The sequence below is a fragment of the Porites lutea genome, chromosome 1 (assembly GCF_958299795.1).
Source record: "Porites lutea chromosome 1, jaPorLute2.1, whole genome shotgun sequence".
NCBI classification, from domain to species: domain Eukaryota; kingdom Metazoa; phylum Cnidaria; class Anthozoa; order Scleractinia; family Poritidae; genus Porites; species Porites lutea.
The window spans coordinates 14,012,095-14,038,772 of NC_133201.1; the positions used below are offsets into that span (position 1 = coordinate 14,012,095).

The 26,678-nt window shown below is 40.2% G+C and overlaps 1 protein-coding gene and 1 pseudogene across 2 annotated transcripts in view; both read left to right on the plus strand.

Moving 5' to 3' along the window:
• LOC140945680 (pleckstrin homology domain-containing family M member 2-like) overlaps positions 1–26,678 on the plus strand; it is a 202,316-nt gene that overhangs the window by 78,589 nt on the left and 97,049 nt on the right. For both annotated transcript variants that reach the window (XM_073394713.1, XM_073394721.1), the window contains exons 13-14: positions 9,156–9,246; positions 17,774–17,844. In XM_073394713.1, the coding sequence (XP_073250814.1) occupies positions 9,156–9,246; positions 17,774–17,844 (162 nt within the window). The remainder of the gene's footprint in view (positions 1–9,155; positions 9,247–17,773; positions 17,845–26,678) is intronic.
• Positions 4,454–6,263, plus strand: LOC140935415 (uncharacterized; annotated as a pseudogene).

A 26,678-nucleotide genomic window follows, 5' to 3' on the forward strand; every position in this document is an offset into this window, starting at 1 on the left:
GGGAACTTGATGGCCTTTAGGTGCATCCACTTAAGCTTGTGTGTACTCTAATCAGCTAATTACATGTTTCCTGTGCTTTCAGCTGTACAGGCAGAGACTACTTTACAAACTTTTCCATCGGAACTCAACGACTGTGATGTCCCACTTTTCCTGATTGTCATTCAGCACATTGACTATAGGTTCATGTGGTCTGCCCTCAAGTTCGAGTTATGGTGCACTGTCACTGTTTAAGTAAGTTCTACTGCTCTTAGCATTTACTTTGAGCCTTCTATGTGAGCCTTCACATAGACTGAGACAGTTCTCAGTGCCATAAACCCGTTCATGGTCACGGGTTCTGCTCCGATAGTGGCTGTGTGGGTTATCTCACTTGGCTCCCCCTCTGCCTTTGATGCATTTGACAAAATAATCTGCTTCATTTGCTGCCTCAGCTTGCTCGTCTTCCTTTGTGTCTTTGTGAAGCATCCAGTGATGATGAAATGACACCTTGTTATCCCACAGACTTTACTCCTGGAGCGTGCTTCTCTATGGTTTCCATCACTGAGACATCTAAAACGCAGTTAATGCTCTTTAGCTATGTTCCACCTGTCGTGTACTGTCATGGATGTCCTTGCATACTCTGCACTTTTTCATGCTTCTCCTTAGGGTCAGGTTCTTCTTTAGCTAATATAGCTCTTTTTTTCCTGGATCCACTGAGGACGCATATTTTCTCCGAGGCTATGGTCATAAACTCTGACTCTCTGTCAATAAACTCCCTAAATGTCTTGAAATCTCGGTTCTAGAATTGTCACAGACCCAATGCTTATACTTAGCCAGAAGGTTCTTGATGAAATTGTGTTGAAGGGAAATGTACAGCGACCCACTACCAAGTGTTGCTTCCTGGTTGGCACCTGTTAGGGTCACCGCTACTGTGTGTAGTAGCTCAGTAAACTGCTTAAGGTCTTTTTCATTTCCCTCTGGTATCTGCTTAATGGCGTCTAATTCTACAAGTCGTAATGTGAGCACTCTGCGTGTCCCGCCCCACCTCGGCTCTACTCCAGATTTGTCTGCATCATGCACCACTGCAGTGTCCCAAATTTTTTAATGACTTTAATTGTCCACCTTGAACGCACTCAAGCAATTGTAGCAACTTATACTCTGGTCAGACTTTGGCTTTGTCAATTCAAGAGTAGGAGGGTGCTTTCCAGGCTTCATAATTCTTCTTATTGCGATAAAATTGTGGAATGTTAAATATGCTTACTCATACTAATGCTGTTTAAGAGTAAATACTGATCTGGTAATTGTTGGAACTTAATGGCTGGCAAACACAGCAGGAGTCAAAAACTGTACTTGGCTACTACTTGATGCCAGCTGGAATGCAGTGTGAGCTTGAGTTGCTGGTACATATAACTGATTTGAAGACATAATAGAAGGACGTATGGCAGAGGACTGAACTAGCATAGTCTGGGCTCAGTTAATGTGTGCATCCAAGGGTGGCTGCTGAAAGTGAAGGGGTTGGTCCAACATTGGAGGTTTGTAAGACAGTGATGTCTGGTGAAATTGGAGTCGATGATTAAACAAAGTTAGTCAAAGGTTACAATGCAGCTACACTGTTTAAGGCAGTAGTTGTAGATAATCCCAAACTCAAGACAGGTAAAGTACAGGGTTAAAGTTGTGTAGTTAGCTGAACTCCCAGGTTTGCATTTTGTGCTGTTTGTTGTGATCTCTCCAAACCTTCATTTTCATTGTTCTCATTTATCGCCAATTCACCTCTCCGAGGCTGTTCCCCCTGTTTCTGTTGCATGTGCAACATGCATTTGTTTGCTGAGTTTTCTCGGACATTCCTCGTACGTTTTCTCCAGGTCACACATCACTTGATTAATTTCCTGTTCTCGCTTACTAATTTCTTGTTAGAGTCATTAGGTTTTATTTAATCGTAGACAGTCTGGCAGGTACTGTTCTGGAAACGGTTAAGGCGCCACTCTGATGGGAACTGTTGTTCAGATAGCCTGTAACCACTCATTCAGTCTCGTTGGAGTGCTCCTCTAGACCTTTAAGTGCTAAAGCGCAAGTCTCAATGAATCACCAACAGTCTTGTAATGTCAACAGTCTCGTAATGTCAAAAAAATGAAGAATGATCCTCGCAACTGTGAATGCAATCTGTCCATTTGCGTAAGAAGCCTGAAAATAATTCAGGACTCCAATGGGGTTTGAACCAGTGGCCTCTCGATACTAATGCGATGCTCTAACCAACTGAGCTGTGAAGCCACTGATGTTGGGAGCTGGTCAATTATGTGTTCATATTATTTTCCCATGTAAGAGATGAATGTGATAAATCTTTATGCGGAAATGAGATCAAATGAAGAATGATCCTCACAGTTGTTTATGCAATTTATGCAATTGCATAAGAAGCCTGAAAAAATTCAGGACTCCAACAGGGCTTAAACCCGTGCCCTTGCGATAACGATGTGATGCTCTGACCAACTGAGCTATGAAGCCACTGATGTTGGGAGCTTATGATAAAAGAACGTTGAAACTCTGAGCGATTGCTGGGGAATTTCTTGTTTTTTATTGTCAAGTTAAATTTGGAACGTTATGTGGCTTTATCTCATCTGAAATCTTGTGAAAACATCGCAAAGAATTGATCTGTCCGGAACAATTCACTGTGCCAGTTTTGTAGAATGCCTGCTCTCCGGCCGTTGTCAAAAAGTTCTCTACATATGCTGCCAAATTTCCAGTAAAACAAAAAGTTGACAAATCTCTTGTCCGTGGCCGCTTTAGCTAGTGTCGAGTACTGATGTTCTGGGTGTTCTGATTTATGTTGATGTTCTCCAACAAACAGTCTATTTTTTTCCCGTCAGATCAGCACGCTGTCATTCCCAATAAATTGGCCTTCACTGTTGTCCACTGCTCGATCTCCAATTATACTTTGAAGGGGCTCAGATCTGATAAACCTTCGTACAAACAGGATTCAAATAAATATCAGTTCAAAATGCTTTGGACCAGATCTGTCACCAACGTAAACAAAACATGCCTGGTTTGATTGATGTATTGATTGCTATTTAATCAACACTACCAGCACCGCACCAATCAGCAGCTGTGTTTGTGGGCAAACGCAGTTTTTCAAAATCGTGGGGTTTGCAGGCAAGCTTTTCCTTCTTTCCCCTCCTCCTCCTCCCTGTCATTCCTCTTTTTTGCTCTCGTCTCAACTTTCTCAACGAACTCACACGAAAACGCTTGTTACGCAGGCTAACGTAATACATGCGGGGTTTTGTGGCTGCTGCCTCCCTTTAGGGAAGGCGTAACCACTATGCCATGGTGTTGTGAGTTAGTCCGTAAACTTGCACAGTAAGTCCACTATCTTGGTTTGGTTGAAATTGTGTCGCCTAAGAAAGAACAAATACCATGCAAAGCTTATACAACTCATCTGCGAAGCAGGACGCAAAACATATGGTCTCTTATCTCGATTTCTGCTACTATTTTGAAGTCAATGGTCAAAATCACATTCTTCTTCGGCTCTTACAGGTTCTCAAAGAAAAGCATAGCATGACATTTTCAGATCACTTTTCAGCCAGCTGGAATTTGTGTATCCCCCGTGATCTTGGGGAGTCGGAAAGCAAGTGCTTATCTTCTCGTCAGGACAAGGCAAAGGTTCTTGAAATCCATACCGTACTTGGATTCGTGGATAATTAATGCCCCATGAAAGTCTCGTTCTATGGTTTCATGGCCCATGAAATACTTCGAGGCGAGTTCATGGAAAATTCAATTCCCTGAAAGTCTTGTTCCATGTTCTACGGAAAGAATGACAAACAACATGACTTAGACCTTCACGAAATCATGGAGCTTTCCGCGAAAGCTGGCAGCAAGATCAGTGAAGAGAAGTGTGTTATCAAGACGAAGGAATGCAATTTCTTCATTATGCTTTACACACCAGATGGTGTCAAGCCAAGCCTAGACAAAGTCCAAGCCATAAAAAAACCTGGAACCACCTGAAGACAAGAAGGAGCTTCACACTTTCCTGAGGATGGCAACTTGCATGAGCTCATTCATTCCCAAGTTAGCTGACCACACTGCGCCCTTAAGAGACCTTTTAAATAGAATGTCGACTTTGCGTGGAACCCATCATACTTGAGAGCCTTTGAAAAGGGAAAGTCTTAAATCTGCATTGCAACTACTCTCGCGTACTACAACAGAAATGAACCAGTTTTCCTTCATGTTGATGCATCAATCAAGGGCCTGGGTGCAGCTCTATTCCAGGACAACAGACCAAACGCATTTGCATCGAAAGCGCTCACCTCCTGCGGAAACATGAACATATGCCAACATTGAACGAGAAATATTATGGTCTATGGCTGTGAGAAATTCCATTCCTATCTCTATGGAAGATCATTTGTGGTTCAATCCGATCATCGCCCCACGCCGTAAAAGAATGCTGCTGTATCCACAACCATATCACTGTGATCACTGTGTTATTAAATATCTTCGAGGAAGAGAAATGGTCACAGCTGACGCCCTGTCACACCCCTCGTCGTTAGATGAATTTGAGGTACCAGATATGAATGTGAACATTCACCATCGAATCAGAATCTTTCCAGCTAAAATGCAAGAGTTCAAGGACGAAACTGCAAAAGATAAAGTCCTACAGCAGTTATCCCAGCAGGTCGTGAAAGGCTGGCCAGACAGTCTTAATGAAGTTGACCTGAAAGTAAAACCGTACTGGTCGTTGCGAGATGAGATATTGGTAGAAAATGGGTTAGTACTTCTTGGAAGATGTGTCATAGTCCCTGCAGAATCCTTAAGAGGCAAAAACTTGCAGCAAATCCACAGAGGACATTTTGGCATAGAAAAATGCAAGCTGCGAGCCAAATCCTGTGTTCACTGGCCAAGCATCCATAGAGAAATGGGAAGTCTTGTAAACGCGCGTAGGGTGTGCAAAAGTACCAAACTTCTCATCAAAAAGAGCCTATGATACCCTCGGAGATCAACCCAAGACGGTGGTAAACTGTGAGTGCAGATGTATTTTATGCCCAACAGTCGTGGTTTCTTATAGTTGTTGACCACTACTCGAAGTTCCCATTTGTCAGAAAGCTCAACAACCTTTCAACTGGAGCCGTTGTAAAAGAAAGAAATACGATATCTGCAGAAAATGGAATTCCAGAAACTTTATAATGTGCCAACAATCCTCAATTCACCTCTGTCGAGTTCCAACAACCGGCAAGCCAATACGGCTTCAACATCATAATGTCATCCTCCCCACGTGGCCATGGATTAGTAGAACATCAAGTCCAAACGGTGAAGAGGTTCATCCTTGAGTGTGGAGAGACCAGGGAAGACATAGATCTAGCCCTGTTGGCACCACGAACAACACCCCTGAGTCCCAATATAGCATCGCCAGCTGAACTTCTCGGTGGTCGAATTTTTAAATCCACGCTCCCTACAAAGATCTACCCATCAAAAGACTAAGAAGACTTTAGAAACTGGCGGAAGGCGAGACAAGACAATCAGAGCCATTACATTGTTACAACAGACACACCAAGGAACTCCCTAAGTTATACAAGGGCAAAGCCATCTATGTACAAGATCCTGAGAGGAAGGCATGGAGTGCCACTAAGGTCGTAGATCAAGGAAATTCACACCGCTCCTATACTTTGGAAATTGAGACCGGTGTCCACCTGTGAAGGAATAGGATCCGCCTTAGACCAAAAAACCCATCCAACAATCCAGTTAAAAAACTTGTAGACCATCATCCCACAAGGAAGTACGACTACACTCAAAATGCCAATACCTTCAAGCGTTGACTCCTGAGATCCCGCCCCAGCAGAAACCGAGAATAGGTGAATGAAATCTGGCTCAGAAAGACTAAATCTTTGACTGCTGTTTTATTAGATATATTTTACGATACATGAATCTAAGACAGCGAATCCCGTTTTCAGTGACTTTACTCGTTTTCTTTGTTTACAGATCAGTTGAAGTTACTATGAAGCAGACTTAGATTTGAAGGACTAATTTTGTGTTATTATAATGCATGTTTATTGTTTAAGAGAAGGGGATGTAACATATTACATAAGCCCATGTAGTATAGTTCATCTAAGCCTAATCAGCGTGTATTGTGTAGTAACATTGTTTGTATGCCCATAGGCTGAGTCTTTAGTATATACTGTAAAAACATATTCGAGTAGGACATAATGTATTCATTCGGAGTGTACACTTCAAGTACACAATTCGTGTTGAAAACTCACCATTAAAAAAAATCATATAAGAACTGAATTTTGGCAGGTCGGTGTGGTAGTGAGAGAGAGAGGGTAGGATACAAATGTAGGGCTTCAAGTGTTCCTGTGTTTTTTATATTTCCTTATTTAGTTTGCATATTGTAAATGCCCTATGATTCCATCAGAAAATAAAAATATACTGAAGTTCCCGAACTTCTGTTGGTGGAATGTGACAAAGACAGTGAATTTTTCGGACCATTCAAGACCAAACTGGCATTAATTTTATTATTAGCACATTTAAATGTACTTAATTTGATGTTGCTGTGAGCAGTGATCTTTATCTAGTTATTGTCCAGATTTTAGGTGGAGTATGTGGCATCTTTGTTTGTCCACAATCAATAATTGGCTGCGCTTTAAGTAGGCAGGAGGAAAATAAGAATTTTCAATCACTGATAGGGTATCTCTAATAATGTGCAAGGTCAAAGCTTAGTCTGACAGAATGACTACCATTCTCACCACAAGACTAATGTTGCTCTTTTAATTGCAACTGATATGGTTCACATAGAGAACCGAAACCATGGTCTTACCTGATCAGAAAGTGGCGTTTAAGATTAGCCGAACAGTTGCAAGCTGTGAAGCTATAAAATTCAAAAGTAATTACTAAAGAAGGAAGTACATAACATTGTGCTCCACTCCAAAGACTCGAATTATCTATAGAAAAGTGGAGGTTATCAGTCATCGAGTACAATTCTCCGTATTTGGTTGGTTGGCGTAGCTTCCAGTGTAAGCTATAATTCCTTCTTTTTAAATGAGGGTCTGTAGATCACTCCTCATGAGAATTCTACATCCTGCAAGCGTGTCTAAGGCTCTGGGCCCAGCACAATAAAACACAGCAGGGAGTCACTGCATTCATGGACAAAACAACTCTACATACAAGCATTTTAGGGCAAACTTCAGAAACTAAAACCGTTATTAAAAGGTTATTGAGTTGCAATATCAGGGTTAACATTCAAAAGAGGTCAAATTCTGTCACAAACAAAAACCACCAGAAGGACAATGTTTAACAGAGACCCGCTTCATGTCCTCTTGATGTGATAGAAGCTCCACAGCATGAGCTACCCACCAGAAAGTAAACAACGGCCAAAAAAGGGAGTTTAAACAGGAGATTAAAGTTGTGTAGGCCAACCAATTTCACTGTTGCACGTAAAAAAAATTCTAAGAGTTGCAAAACACAACAGTATTTTCACTGTACTTTTTTAGGGTCCATGTGTATATATAATTAATCTACAATCTCAGACAAAAACCTTGAAACACTTTGGAAAATTCTGCTCCCTTTCGTTTTGCCCCTCCCTTTTGCAATGTTGTTGTAGCCACATAACTTTGCAATCACATCTCAACATCGCAGAGGGAAAGGGACGCGCATAGGTGTTCCAAGGATTTTTGGCAAGGATTGTGTGAGGTTTAAAGGCCATCTGGTTATTATTACACGCTGTTAAGATGTGGCAGCATGCTCGATGAAAAAAGAAGTGTGACCTGTAGCATAAGGTGTTTTGATTCTAAGGCTTTAAATTTATGATGAGAATTTCTTTAGCTTTCTTTGGCTATCTTTACCGCTCAAGTTTGCAAAAACCATTTCTCAAATATAAGGAAAACAAAATACAATATGAACTTTGTTTAAGACACTAACCAAGAAGTCAAGGGTTTGGCCGACATTACTTTACAATGACCTAATGCAGAATAAATTGTTCAATATGTGATATCAGTGAGCCCTGATTTAAATCCAATAGCGAACATGTTTTAATTAGTAAGTGGAGACTTGCATGCCAAATGCGAGAGAAAAGGAAAACAAAATACAATACGAACTTTATTTAAGACACTAACCAAGAAGTCAAGGGTTTGGCCGACATTACTTTACAATGACCTAATGCAGAATAAATTGTTCAAGACGTGATATCAGTGAGCCCTGATTTAAATCCAATAGCGAACATGTTTTAATTAGTAAGTGGAGACTTGCATGCCAAATGCGAGAGAAAAGTAATTTTTCACAGAACGAACAAAATGGGACCTGAAAAATACAATTCTTAATACCTACAGCGTAGAGAAGGAAAAATGTGATAAAATTCGATGGATAACTGTATGCGGCTCCGAATGGAAATTCAAGGAAAGAAAAAACAAATTAAGGCGATGCTGATATCAGTAACTCACTGAGTGCTATTTAAATGGAACTTGGCCCGATATAATTTCATGATGCGTCTGTTGCGTGTCATCCGTTAACTACTTGCTACAGAATCCTAGTCAGAGTAAGAACCAGTGTACTGCAACGCCTTAGACCTGTCTAACCAGAACTAATGCAGTTTGTGAATGAGATGGCCAAGGAATACATTTTTCTTGGACCCGGTTACTTATGAATCCAAATGCTTTAAATTACATGCCTAGCTATTACCAAATAAAAATCACTTTCGTTTGTCCAAGAATAAGTATTTGCTATGGCTTTCTCAAACTCATTAATAATTCATAAAGAAAATTCAAAGGAAATTAATGTTTAATGAGTGTTTGGATATCGGATGAAAAACTGCTCATTTTTGCATCCTTAATTTCTCCTTCAAAAATGATTTTGTTTGAGAAGAAATATCAAACATTCGACACAGTGTTTCATCACCAGATGAAACACCTCGAAGTTCGTCAAAAATACTCCGCTACGCGTCGTATTTCAACTCTCTTCTTGGTGTTTCATCTGGTGATGAAACACTGCGTCTCATGTTTGATATATTACATCAATAGTTTGAGAATAGTGAGCTTATTTTTGGTTACATCTGCGTCAGCTATAAATCGTCGGTATCCAAAGCATTGAATTCTGTAGAAGGGGACATATAAATAGGTACTTAATAGCCTTATGAATCATAACAGCTAATCCTATTGAATTAAACATTGAGCTAAATTTATATTGTCTTTTTTCTTCTGATGGAGTAGATGCTGATGTTTGCATATGGTCAACTTGGAAAACAACTATACTTTATTCATGTTCTTCTTACGGACCGTGCACTGTATCTTTTGAACAAAGGTAAATATTTATTCATAGTTTAATAATGTTGTAGTAGTAGTGGTAGTAGCATCAGCTTGAGGAGAGACTTAAAGCAGTGACTACGGAATTGTCAAGTCAAAGACCAGAAGTGATTTTTCCTGCCACTCGTCGGTAGTGAGTTTAAAGTAACACGATGACGATGATGTTTAAAAAGTGAATTCTTGTTCTCTTGATATTTATGACAATTATTCCATTCGCTTAGTTTATCAAATGTAAGTGAACTCTCCTAAAGGTGAATTCCTAAGAACCATAACCAAGTTTAGAAAGGACAAAAATTCATTGTCCGTTATTTACATCCTCCATAAAACTTGAAATTGTGCATTTTCATGTCTTGTTCGTGCAGTGACGAGAAAAAAATGTACTGAAAAAGGGTGATGCATATGTGACGTGTTTGGAGTTGACCGAAGTAGGTGGAAAGGCTAGCAGGTGTAAACTGCACGAATTTCTTCCGCATGAAGTGCCTGATCTGTTGTACAACCTGTTAAGCGTGTCAAAGGCAGCATCAGCTGGAAAGGTAGTTAAGTTCACTGAGACTGGGTGTGAAATATTGGACTCAAACAAGAAGGTGATAGCTGTTGCTACTAGGGTAGGAAGCTTGTACCACCTGAACTGTCAGGCTGATAATGAACAAATCAATGCAGCTGTTAACAAGAGCAAAGAAACAAAGGAAGATACTTGGCATCGGTTATATGGCCACCTTGGAGCACGGAACCTGCAAAAGTTGGCCAAGGAAAAACTGGTTGATAACTGTGATTGAAATATGTCAAGGGAAACCTCTTTCTGCGAGTCATGCGTGGAAGGAAAACACCACAGAAGTAGGTTCCCAGTTGACGGAGGCAAGTGACCAAGTGAACCCCTGGGGTTGGTGCATAGTGATGTGTGTAGTAAGATGAATGCCAAGTTCCCGAGTGGAGGAGAACACTTTCTTGCATTTATTGATGACAATACCCGCTACATCTGGATATATGTCCTGAAACACAAGGATGAAGTCTTCCCATGTTTTCTCGAGTTGAAAGGTCAACAGGCAGAAAGCTGAAAACTCTGCGCACCGACAATGGTGGTGAGTGTGTCTCAGCAGATTTTGAAAAGTGCTTAAAGAAAGAAGGAGTTTGACATGAGCTGACTGTACCCAAAACTCCGGAGCAGAATGGTGTTGCTGAAAGGGTGAATAGAACACTAGTCGAAGCAGTGCGATCCATGCTGGCTGATTCTAGTCTACCACATTGTTTCTGGGCTGAAGCGCTGTCAACAGCCGTGTACTTGCAAAATCGAAGTCCGACGACTGCAGTGGAAGGGAAGACTCCTTTTGAAGCCTGGACAGGCAGAAACCAAATGTGGGACACCTTAGAGTTTTCAGATGTGCTGTGTATGCTCATGTAGCTAAGGACGAGCGTCAGAAACTGGATGCGAAATCAAGGAAGTGTGTACTTCTAAGCTATGGTACTGAGAGGAAGGGTTACTGACTGTACGATCCAAGGTGCGAAAGAGTCTTTTATAGCCGGGATGTCGTGTTCGACGAATCAAGCCACAGGATCGAGAAGGAGCAAAGTGTCCTAGAAAGGAGCAGTGAGCGGTATGTGGAATTGGACTTTCACAATGATGAGAAACATGTAGCTGATAAAGAACACACAACTGAAGAGGGAGCAGAACCAGTGGTGCGAAGATCAAACCGGGAGAAGAAAGCACCTGATTACTATGGAGACTGGGCAAGTGTCACAAATGGTGAGATAACTGAGCCAACCACTGTTAAAGATGCAGTGAGTAGCCCGGATAAGGTGAAGTGGATGAGTGCTGGTTAATTAAACAGCCACCACCAACTCAAAAGCTGACTTTGAGCACAAAAAAATATCCGAGAGCCAACAGCATCTAAAACAAGTCAACAGAAAGGTTCTGTGAACTATGAGGAAAGATTCTACCTAAGATTCCATCACTCATTGTGGAGTAGCAGTCATTTCTCATTCGGCCGCAGTCAGTACAACAGCCGCCGATAAGAGGACACTGTAAATCCATGTAAAAAAATTCAAAATGCAATGAATTTCAAAAATAATGCAAAAAAAAGTCTTCTGTAATCACCATAGAACGATTCTTAATGCAAAACTGCACTATCCAACCTTGGCTAAAATTTAAACAGGTAAAAAAACAGCCTTCCAAAGTCCCCAACAGAACTTGAAACCGTTGGGCCAACCTTTTAAAGTCGTTTTCCACCATCCATGCATGCGCCTGAGCTGACATAGTTCCTTTAAGCAGGTTGAATTTAGAGGAAGTGTATGGGCATTCCCCAGGGACAAAGAAAACTGTCCGTAATAATGGGGTGTCCCTATTGAGTGGGTGTCCGTAAAGGGTTTGACTGTAGTTTTGTCTTCTTTTATCTTTTGCAAATACTTTGCGTTGTATCATTTTTACTGCTCCATTCCATGCCCCTAAAAAACCAAAAATATTAATATCACACTTAAACATTGATCCCTACTTTTCATTCTTGACTTTCTTATACACTGTACAGTTTTTTTTGCACACATTTTGAAATATGAATTCAATATGAGTCGAAAATGCGGAAAGACATGCTATGAATTGTAAGAGCTAATCGAGCCTACTTTTAATACACATACAATCCACAGAATCAAGTTGTTGGGCTTTCATGCCACCCACCGAATTTGGTGCTCAACATCGAAAAATAAGCTTTGAGAAATGGCCAAGCACGCTGAGAAAGGATATAATGTATATATCTTGCAATTCTGTTTCAAATACTGGCGTTCTTAGCAGGTAAAATACAAGAAAATACTTACGTCCCTCATATTACGGCCCATCAAGGTCTCCAACGTATTCATAGGAAGTGTACAGGGTGTTTCAAAAGTTCGTTCCGATTTTTTCTTTGCTTGAATTTCACTGATTATTAAAAATACAGTCTGTAAAACTTAAGTATGTTTTTTATTATTCATTTAACATTGAATATCTGAAATATTAGTAACCAAAATGTCTTCCTTTATGTTTTCTGACATTTTCTAGGTGGTGAGGTATAGAATGTACCAGCTCCCAAAGTGTGTCTAAAGAAACATTTTTCCACACGAAGCGTAGTCACTCTCTCAGCTCGTCCAGTGTTTTGGGGGCTGGATCTTTGTATGTTGTCTTGTCAACGATAATCCAGATTGTCTCTAGAGGGTTCACATCACGTGAGTTTGCCAGCCCGTTGCCCTTTGCTATAAAGTTTGCAAATCCGTTTGACACCATGTCCGCATGTACGCCGCTTTTTTCTCTTCAAGGCTTTCCAACCATTGTTGGTCATATATCTTCATACTGTTGTACTCGAAACTTTCATATTGTAAAGTTGATTTTTTTTCCTTTCTGTCTTGTAGAATTATTACGCATATACTTACAGCTTTTTCGATAACATTTCTCGCACATATAAAAAACAACGGCTATCCACTCCTTGGTTTGTCTTCTAAAGTCTTTACTTTTGATCACTTGTTCACTTAAATAGTTCAGACTTCTTCAACAGTTTATCAATTTCTTTGATTGAATGGCCAGAAGACCGTAAAAACAGATGCCTGAGCTCTAGAGCTCTATAGCACAAATAGTGTAGGCCTTCGTTTTCGTGAAGTAGTAGAGAAAATAAAAGAAGGCCGCAAAAAAAAACGAATTAAAAAACCCTACAAAATAGGCAGGAAAAATATGGCGGCAAAAAACTCGCGTACGTGCAAATCTGGGGCAAAACTTGAAAAATACTATAATTTCTTCAAACTTTAGTTTGAAATTGCTTTGAAAGGTTATTTCGATAAATTTCTTACCTGAATCAGTGTACATTTGCCTGAAGAAGCCTTAATGCTTAGCGCAAAATAAAATATATAATCGGAACGAACTTTTGAAACACCCAGTAGTATGGCTAGAAAAAGGATTTTATTAGAAACACAACAATTTTGCACTTGCATCACACTACTTTGCAACATGTTTTACCCGTCACTGCATGAATTCGACAAGAAAATGCATTATTCCACCTGTTATTAAGGATGCAAACAAGCGACGATTACATTATTTTTTCTTTCTGAACTTGGTTATGGTTCCTAGGAATTCATCGTCAAGAGATTTCACCTACATCTGACAAATTAAGTGAATTTGCATAAACGCGATAAAGATCGAAAGAAATCGTGTTGGAATGGGAATTTGTACCACTTGACCATTTTTCCTATTTACTTGCCTGTTATTGTAAATTATTTCTAAACCTAAATTAGTAGTTTCATGCAATGTTTTATCCATAAGAATTGTTTTGAGCTGTTTTTATCTGCTTATTTTCTGCAACTTGAATCTGACGTTTGCTGTATTTAAACCCTCAACTGACGCATTGACACCTGGCTGCAAAAATCACTTCCGGTCTCCTCACTAGATGCTTCTGTAGTGCTTGTTCAAGTCCCTAATAATGATAATGATAATAATAATAATAATAATAATAATAATTATTATTATTATTATTATTATTATTATTATTATTATTATTATTATTATTATTATTATTATTATTACAACTGGGCTAAGGCTGGGTTAATGAATGTTGATCAAAAGACGAGAAAATTGCTTAGTAAACATGGTGTTCTCCAGTCATATGGAAGGGGGATGAGGGCTGATCAGCGTGGAGGATTGTGTAAAGCTGGAGGAACTTTGCCTTGTCGACTATCTGAGTCAGAGTGAAGAAAGACTACTAAAGCCTGCATGGAAAAGGAGAAACTGCAGTGAAGTGGAACACCCTGATGACTACAAGAGAAGAAAGCGTGAGGAAAGAGTAATAGTCTAGGAGCAATGGTAGTCCTGTGGGATTTTCGTGATGATTTCAAGCGACCAGTGTAGAACTGTTAAGGGGGACCTGAGGAACATGTTTAATGTTGTCGGCACTTTTGTATTGCGTGCAGAGGATTTTTAGAAGGCTTTAAAAAAAGAGCGCTGTTCTCCCCTGCATGAGAACGAGGCTGAACAATAAAACGACTGAAAAATGGCCGTTTATTGAAATTTTGGAACAAACTACAATCAGTTTCGATATTCTGGGATGTCTTACGTAATAAGTAGTTGATGGCGACACTTTTGGGTGGTCACGTGACCCGAAGTAGAGCCTTAATACAATGTGACCCTTAAAGAGTACTAACATTAATACCTTTTCACATTGACAAATTGAAATCCATATTTTTCAACAAATTTCGACTCTCTAATCTTTCTACACCTCACTGTTAGGGTCCTCCTCCTCAATTTTTAGTGTATTAGTATCTTCACTTGCATTTTCACAGGGATCATTACCGTCACAGCCAGAACAGAGGTAGCTGTAATTCAAGCCTGATTTCCGGCGGTGGCATCGATTGTGTGAGCATCAGTTCTTTCACTGCTGCACTTGAGCAATTGGACGATTTCTTCAGGAGCAGGTGCTTCTTTTGTCATAACGGGGATCCATTTATCCTACCTTTTCTCCCATCGAATCCATCTGGCTATAACAAACTAGGACAGCACACTTTATCATTGTTCCAAACTATCATTTTGATAGTGGGCGCGGAGAATTGCTTCATAAAATGACCCTTCATTTGGTGGAAGCCTATCCGATTCGCCTGATTTTTTTCTGAACATACATGTTACCATGTTAGTTCCTTGACTTGTGAGATACCGGTTCCAGGCTGATAAAGCTGGCTTATAAGGACCAATATCTCGTCTCAGGGGATGCACTGTGGCTCGTGAAGGCTTCCCAAAGGAGTTATGGTATCTTCTGTGTTCATGAACGTTTTCCAGCATAAAATTTTCCCTTTAACAGAAAAACGCTCGGTGATATCAGCGTGGAACGCTGGTAATGCGGCAAGTTTAACACTACCGAGGGCACTAGCTATTGGACTAAGACCAACCACACAATGGTTATCAACCGTAGCAAAGACAAACGATTTCTTCACACACAGCTCCGGATAGCGCCTTAGAGGCACAAGTAACATCTTTGTTTGGAGATCAGAATAGATATAAAGCTCCATTGCACCGTTGGCAGTTGCGTCCAGAGCGTGTAACAACATCTTGGTGTCTGCTTCTTCTTGATCACTTTAAAGATGGTTCATATTTTGTTGTGTTGGACGACACTGGTAACCCAGGGCCCAACAACTTGTAGATTTGTCGTCATAGCATGATCTAGGAACTTCTCTGCCAGGTAGCTACAATTGTAGATGGCTCGTTCTCGGTCTTATTATGAGAAAAGCGTGGAATTACTACTACGTTAATAAACGCGATCTTGACCAGCCTGCCCGTTTACTCAGGTAGTTGTTTTCAGACACATTGGCTAGTCATATCTATCGAAAATCAGACAGACCTCATCGTTGGACTTGTACTTATGGATGATTCTGCAGTAAAGGGCTCAGCTCATTGCGAACAGTCTTTGATATCGACCGCCTTGCAGAGAGATTGACGTTCTGCCAATTTTTGGCGTCAACAAGAGCAACTCGCAGCTGAGATGAGGCTTCCATATTTAATCTTTCATTCGCACTTACCTGAGGACCAGTGGTCGCTCTTTGCTCTGATACACCACCAAGCGATTAACTTTTCAAGAATTGTCATCAAAGCGCTCTGCGAAATAGTGAAGCATCTTAACATCGGGTTCGAACAAAGACCTCGGAACTGACAGAAAACTCAAACTGGCCAATCACTGAAAACACCCATTTTGTGCAGCTATTGATTGCCTACTGTAACAAGGGTGCAGCTTCAAGGAATACATTCATTTTTTTTGAATCGTCACTATTTTTCTTTTCTACTAGATGAATGGTGGTATCCCGTGTCTTCTTAACGCTTAGTCGGTCTGATTTGTTAGCTTTTGGTGGTCGGTGAAATTCCACTTCAGGTATCAAAATTTGAGTCAATGGTTTTCGTGCTTTTCGCTTCCATGCATCCTCATGGACATTGTTTGCTTCAATAAACTCTCCCATAAATATGCTGCTCGTAAGTCGGACATAGTCAATATCATACCTTTTCTTAAGTTGATCTCTGTCATTGCTGAAAACTCTGTATGTAAGGACTGGGTAGCAGAAGTAAAAGGGCCTTCCTGCGAGACTCACTGCCGTCACAAAAGAAGCACCAACCTATGTTAAATGGTGATGTTTTAAATCTCATCAGCTGCGGCAGTATTTCCTCTGGCGCCACGTTTGAAATCTTCCTTCTTGTTTCATTAGGTCCAGCCAACTCTCTTGCGTACCGTTCTCTTGCTTGCATAAGCATTCTCGTATAGATCGTGAGCAGTCTCTCTTTGGCTCGAAAATCTGTGAGCGATTGCGATATAGGACCCTATGGATGGCGTCCTTACACCACCTGAACACTGTCTGTGCCACGATACTCCTTTACCCTTAAGCTTTTGAGCTGTAAACGTTTTTAATTTTAACCAGCTTTCGAAATATTCTAAATGGGCTTAAGACGGCCATTCTTGTGTGCACGTAAATACTCTGTCATGAGAAGTCGGTTTCTCTACAAGTCGTTCATTTGGCTTAGGTTTGGCCACAAATAATACACAAAAATATAAATTGAGGTCTTTGGTCTCTCCAGTTTCTGTAGAACTCGACATTTAGTTTGGGTAAAAGACTTAACGGCAATATGTATCCCAAATGTTCATGTGGCAACATACAACACCAAACCAGAAAACTGGAATATGCGTTAGCACGTGCAATGAAGCCAAAAAAATAGCCTATATAACTGTCATAGTTTGAAAATGGAATTTCTTATTTTATTATAAAAGCAGTCTAGTTTGTACCTGAACTTTTAAGTGTTGGGAAAAAAGCGAAGAATGTCCACCTTTGTTGCAGGACAAATTACTTGTTCTCCCACATTGATATTTCAAGGAATCTTATTTTCATCTAAGGCAACTGGCTTCTTTTGAACTACAAATTTGGATTTTTAACTTTTACCAATGCACTAGCGGTTATTAAACATTCCTAGATATCTTACGAAATATTACTTTTACATTTACAGAAAAGAGCGTGATTGAACAGCCGTTTTTTAATCATTTCCAAACTTTAGCCTCGTTTTCATGTAAAGCTCAATAGGCAATTTTTCAGTGCCCCTTAAATACCTCCTGCAGGAATTACAGAGGTGCCGACAACATTAAACATGTTCCTTAGGTCCCTCTTAACACTTGTACACTGGTTGCTTGAAATCATCACAAAAATCCCACGGAAATTTTTTCAGCGACATATTCTCCCTGGCCATAAAGGATTGGTTAGAGAAAGAGCTCCCTGGGCAATACATACGACAGACAAGGAGCAGCTGGTAGTGAATCCTGGAGCTGTCTGAGGAGGAGCAGGAGTAGGAGTAGGAAGCGCAGCAGGTAGTGGTAGTAGACTTCGAAAACATATGGCAAGACTCTTAGATATCATTGACACTCACAAGATGCACCTCAGGAAAAAATGAGTTTTTTTAAGACCAAGAGGGAAGGGCGCCTTTTAAAAAGCTTTATCTTGTTTCTGTGACGCTATCAAAATAAACTTAGTAACTTACATGATTGATCTTACTTCACTTTCAGTACCATATAAGGAGGGTGCAGGCTTCCTTGTGGAATTTGTATTTCCTTTTGCTTTGTTGAAGAAGATAGAGGTATTTGTTTCTTAAATTGTTTTCTGATGTAAAATGTTACATTATATTGTCTTTTTGAAGTTAGAAATAATGCAACTCTTAAAGGTGAAATGTACTTTACTGTCATTTGAAAACATTGTTTATACCAATTTAGCTAATAACTAAGATATGTAAGGATGAGTTTTATACGTAATTGAATGATAAATCATAAAGCTGGAATGAATGCAATTAAGCCAAATCAATCAGGGCATTGATTCTTTGCGCGTGGGTCAGAAGATAAAAAGCAAAATTTACAGTTCAAAACAGTTCTGATTGTCTTTCTATGGTACGTATGCTCATGAGTCATTCCTTAGCTTGAAATTTATGGATGTGTAATTTCCAAGGGGGAGCAAAAGGTATCTACAATCGTAGTCAAACTTTTTTTGAAGGCTTCTTCATTTTGCCCCTTCTTTCCCCCTCCCCCTGGCCCGAAGTTGAACAAAACCAGTGTTTGCGCTTGTAACTGTTCTTCTTTATCTGAACATTGAATAGAGGGTACAGTGATATTTAGCAAAAGGGAAAAATATCTTTTTTGAATTTTTAAATTAACACGAAATCCATCGGGAAATTGAGTAATCCAAAGTTTTAGTGGCTAAAACCTTGTACCAGAATATTTTAAGCCATAACGCATTCTTTTTTACACTTTTCAAGGGTTATAGAGGTACTTAGTTATCAGTAATAACACCAAAGACAATTTCTAATGGGAGCACAAAAAAATAAATTTCAAATTCACAGGAATTGAGAAAACATGGGTAAAATCGTCATGCGTAAGATTTCATTTTCTGAAATTTGAAGCTTTTGAAGTTTCTTTTCTCGGGCTCCCACAAGATCCTTTTCTTTGGAGTTATTTCATATAATTTATTATATTTATAGCTTCGAAAAGTGTAAAAAAGGATGCAATATGCTCAATAATTACTCAATTTCCTAATGGATTCCGTCTCATCTGCTTTAAAAGGGGCTGTGTCACGACTGCCTAATTTATTTTGCTAATAATGCCAACTGTGCCTCCTTGTTTGCTATGGAACTTGAGAAATTACTTGTGAATGACAAAACTGCAGCTTCTTGTTAAACAAATGTCTCCCAAGCATTATACAAAACCACATCAAGCGTTGCAAACAACAAAAGTGAACCACAATTGCAATCCGTTTAAATCTTCGTCAAGTTTATCCATCCGTGTCTCTTTTGAATCCACTGTGTTAATTATACCATCTTTTCATGTTCTGAACAGTTATTTTTGTTTCCGTCAATTTGGTGGCAGTTGCCACCGTCTGAATTTTGATAAATTTCGTGACACAACTCCTCTTAGTTGCACAACCTTCCTAACTGGCATTATTTGGGATTATCTGAAAATTCTGGGTTTGGCCATGAATGAACAAAAGTTGACGACTTTCTGTCCGTAGGGACGTCTTTAAAACACACGTGTAAGTGGTACTCTCTTAAAAATAATATTTACTGTACCTTGCTAAGACAATTTTAGGTATACAAGTGGTTTATAGATATGACATTTTGCAATTTCGTAAGTGCAAATTATGCTTCGGTAAAAAAGGACCGAAATAGTAGGCAAGTTTCGTATTCCCCGACGGTACTGGGACGAGCACGATTGCGAGGCTAATGCGGGTAAACTTCTTTACAAAAACAAAAACAAACATAGGTAATTTGCCGCGGAGTCGCTGGAAAACGATAGAAATCTTAAAAACAGTAAGATTTCAAAGCTTAAACTTTACCAGTAAGCCAAAGGGATATCTGTTGCAAACAACAAAATTCTGGGAAAGGCTGATCGTACTTAATAGGAGAAAGAAAAAAGCGTCGAAGCCAAAAGAAGATGTAAACTTTTTAAGCTTGAAATTCTTAAAATGACAATATTTTATTCCCTTTAATTATTCTACCTCTTGGTATTCTATTTTACTCTTGTTTTTATCTGTAAAATGGAGTGTAAACTGCTCAGTATATCTTCTGTATAAAATTCTGTTTGAGTTCTTGTCGAGTGAAATGTGCGTATGTTTTTCTTTATGTGAGAGAATATTTTGATAATTAATGTAAGCTAAATGTAAGCTTATGTATAAATAAACTAATACAGCTTTAATCGTGTGCGTTTAAACAGATTAAACTTCCTTACAGTGCAAGGAGTTTATGTACAACGTCTGCCCCGTCAGTTTATTTTTTTCAAATACACAAGCTTTTGCATTCAGTCCGTTAGAAAAAATGTCAATTATATAGAAGATTTAATTTTAACTTGCAAGCTTTCGACAAGTACGTACACTCCAATGGAAAGTATGGCTTAACGAGGTTTTAACTATCACTGGAAAAAACATTAAAATGGCTTCAGGGTATAACCTTGTTTAAGGATTTTGAAACCATCTTCGCATTCTTGTTGAACTCACTCACCGACCCATATTTTGGTCAATTTCTGGTTATGCTCGTTGTATAGTTTTTCTTCGTGATGACGAGCTGATTTTCCTTTTGCTGTTTGAAACAATGATTTCTTTTTGCTGTAAGTAAGTTTTGAGAGCTCCAAAACCTCTTAACGTTTCAAATTGTCCTTTTTTTTGGCCAAAGTTTTCATGTTTGTTTGTCTTCCTGGTGAGAAGTGACCCGCATTAGCCTCGTTTTCACGCAAAAACAAGTGCTCGTCCTAGGCTGCCCAGGAATACGAAACTCGCCTATTGTTAAGTTATTTTTGGTGGAAGCCATCAGCTACAGTATTAGCAGATATGTTCCTGACGTTAGAGCAAGATATAGTTTGTTTTACAGTTCCAATAAATTATCCAGATGGTGACATTGCAGCTTGCATTGTGTATAGTAATGATGAATGTAAGGTGGAGATTTGCCCACCTCTGGAGACTGCTTACCACAGCTGATCAACTTTACACCATGATGACGCCCTTTGCCCTGGTCTCTTTATACTGTCTTAAATCCAGTTGCCTGGTCTCTGTGTGCAGTGGAGGGGTATAGGTTATCCAGGCCCATAGGCACCAAGATTGATGCTCTAACACTTTATGCTTAGTCTGTGGCCAAGCTAAACACAGTTGTAAGATCTACCAACTCTGCGATGCGGGACATGGGGTTACACTGGAATCCCAACAAATGCAATGCATGTCAAAAAAGGGTCACAAGAGAATGAGCCAGCAGATTTCAGGCTGGATCAAATTGTGGTTGTTGAAATTTTGAAGGCAGAGTCTAGCCTTAAGTTTCTAGGAGTATGTTAGACTGTGTTGTGGGATGAAATGTTCACCCCTGACCTTGCGGCAAAGGTCTATCTGCACAGGGTGTCGGTAATTTGGTCTGGTCCTCTTTCCTCTAGTCTTCTTTTGATGTCAACCATGTTACAGCTTGTATACAGCAGTGCATACTTCATTAGACGGTAAGCACCCAGGGGGATGTAACATGTAGGACATGTGAAAAAGCTGCAGAGTCTCTCTGGCATGTTCTAATGGGGTGTTCAACCCTAGCTCAGTCAAAGTATTTGAACTGTCAGTGCCACTGTTTCCTCTTGTACTTTACACTTTCACTTCCAAGTTGAACCGGTGAGTTAGGCTTAACTATGAATAATTATTCTTCTTAGCGCGAACTACATGAACAGCTAATTTAAATATGAACAATACAAATAGTTTGCATGCTTATAAATATGCAATATCGTATTGCAACATCTTCCCTCTTTTAAGATGGTGACATCAATGACTAGAAAACTTGGCACACAACTCTCGCACCCGAGTTCTGTAAAGTTGGTATGTGCAAAATAAACGTTGAAAAGCTGTTAAGGTGTCCTTGATTCAAAAGCTTGCCTTACGCACACACACAAAAGAAATACTAATGATATTAAGAACTGTTATCTTGTTGTAGTGTCTCTAAATTTGCTCAATGAGCTGCATAGGTGGTCTAATAGCTCGTTGTGGGTAAGACAATGCAATGCCAACCGGAGCTTTTTCCGGCACACTGTTTTAGCAATGGCTTTGGTGGTGCCTGCTTGGCTACATCAGCTGTTGTTGAGCTCATTGATGCTTGACTGGTCAGGCCTTGGTGGCTTTGTTAATGTTCTAGGAATGACTGGGGCCTGGTTTAATTCTTGTGGTTGGTTCTCAATCACTGTATGAGTTCTGAAATACCGACGTTTGTGAAATATAAATGGAGTATATCTCAAAGTTGCTTAGCTGTGTCATCGTAGTGGTCAGCATTGGGCTTGTTTCTGTGCTATCCACTATTCCCTACTGATCCCGGTCGATCCCTAGATTGGGATGCAGATATTGACGGATAGTTAGAAGTGCTCTATATTTCTGCTGGGTGAGCATCTCTCTCCAGGGCTGAGCTGACCTGGTCTGATTGGGGTCACACGACAAATGAGCATTGCAAGATGTGGATCAGAACCCAACTCTTCAGCCTTCTCCATGATACCCCTTACGACTTTAACCATGGCCTCAATGAAACGTTTTGATTTGATGTGCCTCTTTTCCTGGCAATATAAAGTTCAATGTTATTTTTTGGATGGTGTTTTCGCCCACACTTGCGAAGAAATGATTAAAGTCATTAGCCATGCTTTTATGATCTTTACTGTAGTTTCTCTGGGTAGTTGACTTCTCAGGTATGCGTGGATTGATTTCCATATGCAATTTGTATTGTTTTTATTGTTCTAGATTTGCTGCTTTACATGTTCTCTCTCTGCCGGCCGAATTTCTCACTTTACCTTCAGCAACAGGTCTTATGTTGCGACCAGGCATATGGATCTTGGCTTTTCTTGGCTCTTTTCTTCCACTGATCTCTTGTTCGCATAAGGGCTCGAATTTCCTCAGTAACATAAGGATTGGGGCAACCGTGTATTTTAATCCTTTTGATCGGTGCATGTTCATCCAATATATCATTAAATAATATATTAAAAGCATACAGTTTGTCCTCTACATCCTCGAAAATATCTAAGAAGGACCAAGGAATGTTCGACAGATCTTTGTAGAACCAATCGGCTTTGTATCCCTTGAAACTTCTCGCAGTCATGTAGGTTGATCTAGGACATTCCCTCTTTAACCGAAGAACCACATAGGGCAGATCATGATCACTTATCGAGCTTGGCATAACACCAGTTTCAATAACTTGTTGAGGGTTTGATGTTATAATCACATAGTAGTTTTAGTTACTCGAGTTGGTCGCAAAACCAGCTCGGATAAATTGAAGCAATTACAAAAATTAGCCAAGGCGATGGCTTCTCTGCAATCTGGCTCAAGTATGTTGCACTTTCCGTCCCCGAGTATATAAATTGCTTTGTTTAGTAAAGAGGCAGAACCCAAGCTTGGAGTTTGATAGGTCAGTATCAAAGGAGGTTAGCAGACTAACAAGTGGCCCATATATTGTACAGACTATAATTGACTTGAGGTTTCTGACGTGAAGATTCATCCAAAGTTGATGTGGACCATTGTCCGAGATGTTAAATAGGTCATCAATCATCTTGACCTTGTAGGTTTGTAGGACCTAAGCACCCACACCGCTGCCTGACTTGGTGTTTCGATCGACCTGATAGACATCATAACCTGGAATTTCGAGTTCCAGGTCGGTTATGGAGCTGTTTAGCCAGGTATCTGACAGGGTGAGCACGTTGAGCTTATCAATTTCATAGATGAAGGCGAACGCTAGCCTGAAATTCATCCGATTGCTTCGAGTTTTCTCCTCTCAACAACGTCTGACTCGATTGGCCGTTAATGCCGTCCAGTGACGTCACTCACTACCCGAAAACCGGGTAGTGATTTTGATTGGTTGATTGTCTAAACATTCGCATAATTATGTCTTATTATGAAAAATTTTAGCGGGATTGTCGCTTGATATTCAGTGGATCGCATCCCTGGCATGGCATCCTTTCGTGTAGTTCAAACATTTCGATAAGCTTAATCTTTATCTTAAATAGCAAAATTGCCCTGTCTTCGAAACTGAAATGCTAAATTGAACTGTGAATGAAGAATCATTGCGGAGAGTCGGTACGTTTTTCATTTAGAGCTGCTTTGTGGTTTCGGCGACCGGTAATTTTGTTTACGTGAGGTTTTCAGAGGACGACCTTCTTGCTATTTTCACCGCCAGATGTAATGATTCTGTTAGCTTTTCTTTCTTGTTTCCTTGTTTTTTTCTTCGTTAAGGACCAAATAGCTTTTTTTCAAGCAAATCATTGTGTTTTTGAACTAAGTGTTTCGTGTGTGTGTTTATTTCATTGCGTGATTGCGACCGACTGATTATAGAATTCAATACAACCGGTTCAGTGTTGTACTGCATGCAGTTGATAGTTTGAACGTTAAACATGTATTACGATCGAAAAAATTTAAGCAATTCTGTATCATGCAGACATTTCCAAACGATATTTCTCGGTTTGCCACTTGAAAATCGTGTTTTACTTTTTGCATGAATAAAGCAAATGTCAGGGAGTAGTGACGTCACTGGACGGCATTAACGGCCGGTTGATTCATACGTTACTGAGGGAGTAATAACGACTCGAGGTAATGGGATGAAATTCAGGCTAGGGGAACGCCTCCTCTCAGGCAACTTGTTCTGCTTTTCGGTTGGCACAGTCCCACTCAGCCCTGCTGTATCATTGGCTGCTTCGACTAATGTCGTTGTTTCATAGTGTCTTCAATTAACTCGACTTTATTCAGTGTTGTAAGTTGGTTGCTGTGTTTGGCGACTTCTACCTTGCGGCCAAAGGCTAATAAGTCCTCTCACTGCACGTGCCTGTTGCTGTGGGATTTTTCAATAAGATAACAGATGGTCAGTTTGTGGCCAACCTGCTGTCTGCCAACATCCATGGATCGGAGCAGGAGCCTAAGATCTTCCTGGAAGGTAAAGTGCTTTCACAATTTTGCAGCTGATCTTCTGATTGGTACACCTGCACACTGGTCAGATTTGATTAAGTACAGACTGCTTTATATTATTTGGTCTGCCTGTCAGTTTAGTGGTACGGTGAGGCTAGAGCTTCATCTTGTATTTCGGATTGATGTTGCTGTCTCAGGCCTTAACCACTTGATTTTGATTTCTATAATTTGTAAAAAAATTGATTTGGATTTGTACAATTTTCTTTTACAACCTCAAGCACCTTTTTATTGGCTACTTCTGCCATTCTCTTCTCCTATAGCCTGTGCCAGGCTCTCGGTCAGTGCAGACAACTTCTCCCTGGTCCTCTCTGTCTTTCACAGACAGCTTAGACCCTGGCGTGCTTCTTCCTTTTCGCCTCATGGAATGAAGGTCAATTCTGGTGGCTGTTTGGTAGATACATGTCTCACCAGGAATCCAGCAACTGTGACAGAGAGCACCCCAGGATTTACTGCCCTTTTCCCTATTGTAGCGGCTTCCACTTCCGTTGTCCCTCCCTTGTGGGATAAGGGGGAAGGTATGAGGTGCCAAGGGCTTGCTTTGCATATAGTTTAAATACCGTGGTTTTGTTGCTAATAGCATGGACTGCCACTTGCAGCAAGTTCGTTTTCTGTTCCCGTTCTATGTAGTGTTCTAGTTGATACATTCTTCCCTCTAACCACAGTTTTGGAGGTCTCGCCATTGGCTAACAGTGTTGCTGATCCTTTCCTATCCCCTCCTCTTTCTTCTTTGCACCATTAGCCATTTCGGAGGAATTTCCAAGAATAATCAGCATGGTAAGTGGCATCGTGGAGCTCTCATTTCCAGAGAGTCACAGCATAAATGATCTGATCCTCAACCTGCCTTTCACTGTTGAGTATATTTCAGTGGATGCATTCATTATGGCAAAATGGCCTGTGGCCTTAGATTGTTAATGGCTAAGTTTGACTTGGCTAATGCCTACAGGAAAATAGCAATATACCCTCACGAATTGTCCCTTCCTTGGGAGCAAGTGGCGTGGGCATTATTTCGAGGAAATGGTGCTCCTCTTTGGGGTCAACTTCCTTCATCACTATCTGTATGAGTCTCCTACCCTGGGCCCCCCGTTTTCCCCTGTGTGCCATAACAACCTCCAAACCTCTGTTCAAGTTTATAAGGGCTTGACAAGATGGAGGTACCTGTTACTAGCTTAACCGTTCTCGGGATTGACTATCATTAGCACCATTCCCGAGTCTATCTTCACTCTGTCGGCTATTAAGATGTTTTGGCATGGAAGTGCTAGTTCCTCCTCAAGCGAAGACTTGCACCATCAACTACTCAGTTCTATCCATCTGCCTTACGTTGCTATATCCATTTTTGCCATCAGGACGGGTGTCTTGGCCAAGATGGTTTCTTCCCCCAACCTGTGAAGAGATAGCTGTGCACCTTCCCCCCACTATGTTGGCCAACGATTTGAACCATTCATCTGTTAAGGTTTATCTTCAGGGCATTTCTTTCTTTTTCTGCCCCACTGTAACACCCTTCTCTTTGTTTACCTTGACGTTGCCCCTAACTAATCCCTAAGCAGTTGTGCATCTAGTCTAGATCACTGGCCTCCCATCTACGACATTTCATTCATTCATAATGATGGCTGCTATGCTACAACTGTTAAATTCGTATGGAGAAGTAACAAAAGGTTTCAGAGTGTTGTTCTTCAAAATTGTAAACCTGTTAAGTTTAATTGCTATCTTTACACTTTAAGGAACTTTTCTTAACTACCAGTCATTCAGAAATAAGTGATAATATAAAACTGTTCTAGTGAGGCCTTAAACTGCTGTGTAAAAAAAGTAAAATCCAAGCTTTCGCCGATCAACGGCATCATCAGGGATGAGAAAATATTCCGCGCATGCTATATATTTTCAAAGAAGGTGTAGGGTGAGATGTGTAAAAGACGTGACATATGTATGAAAGCTAAAGAAATAAACTGTGAATGGAATACAACACTCTAATGATGGAATGTCTAT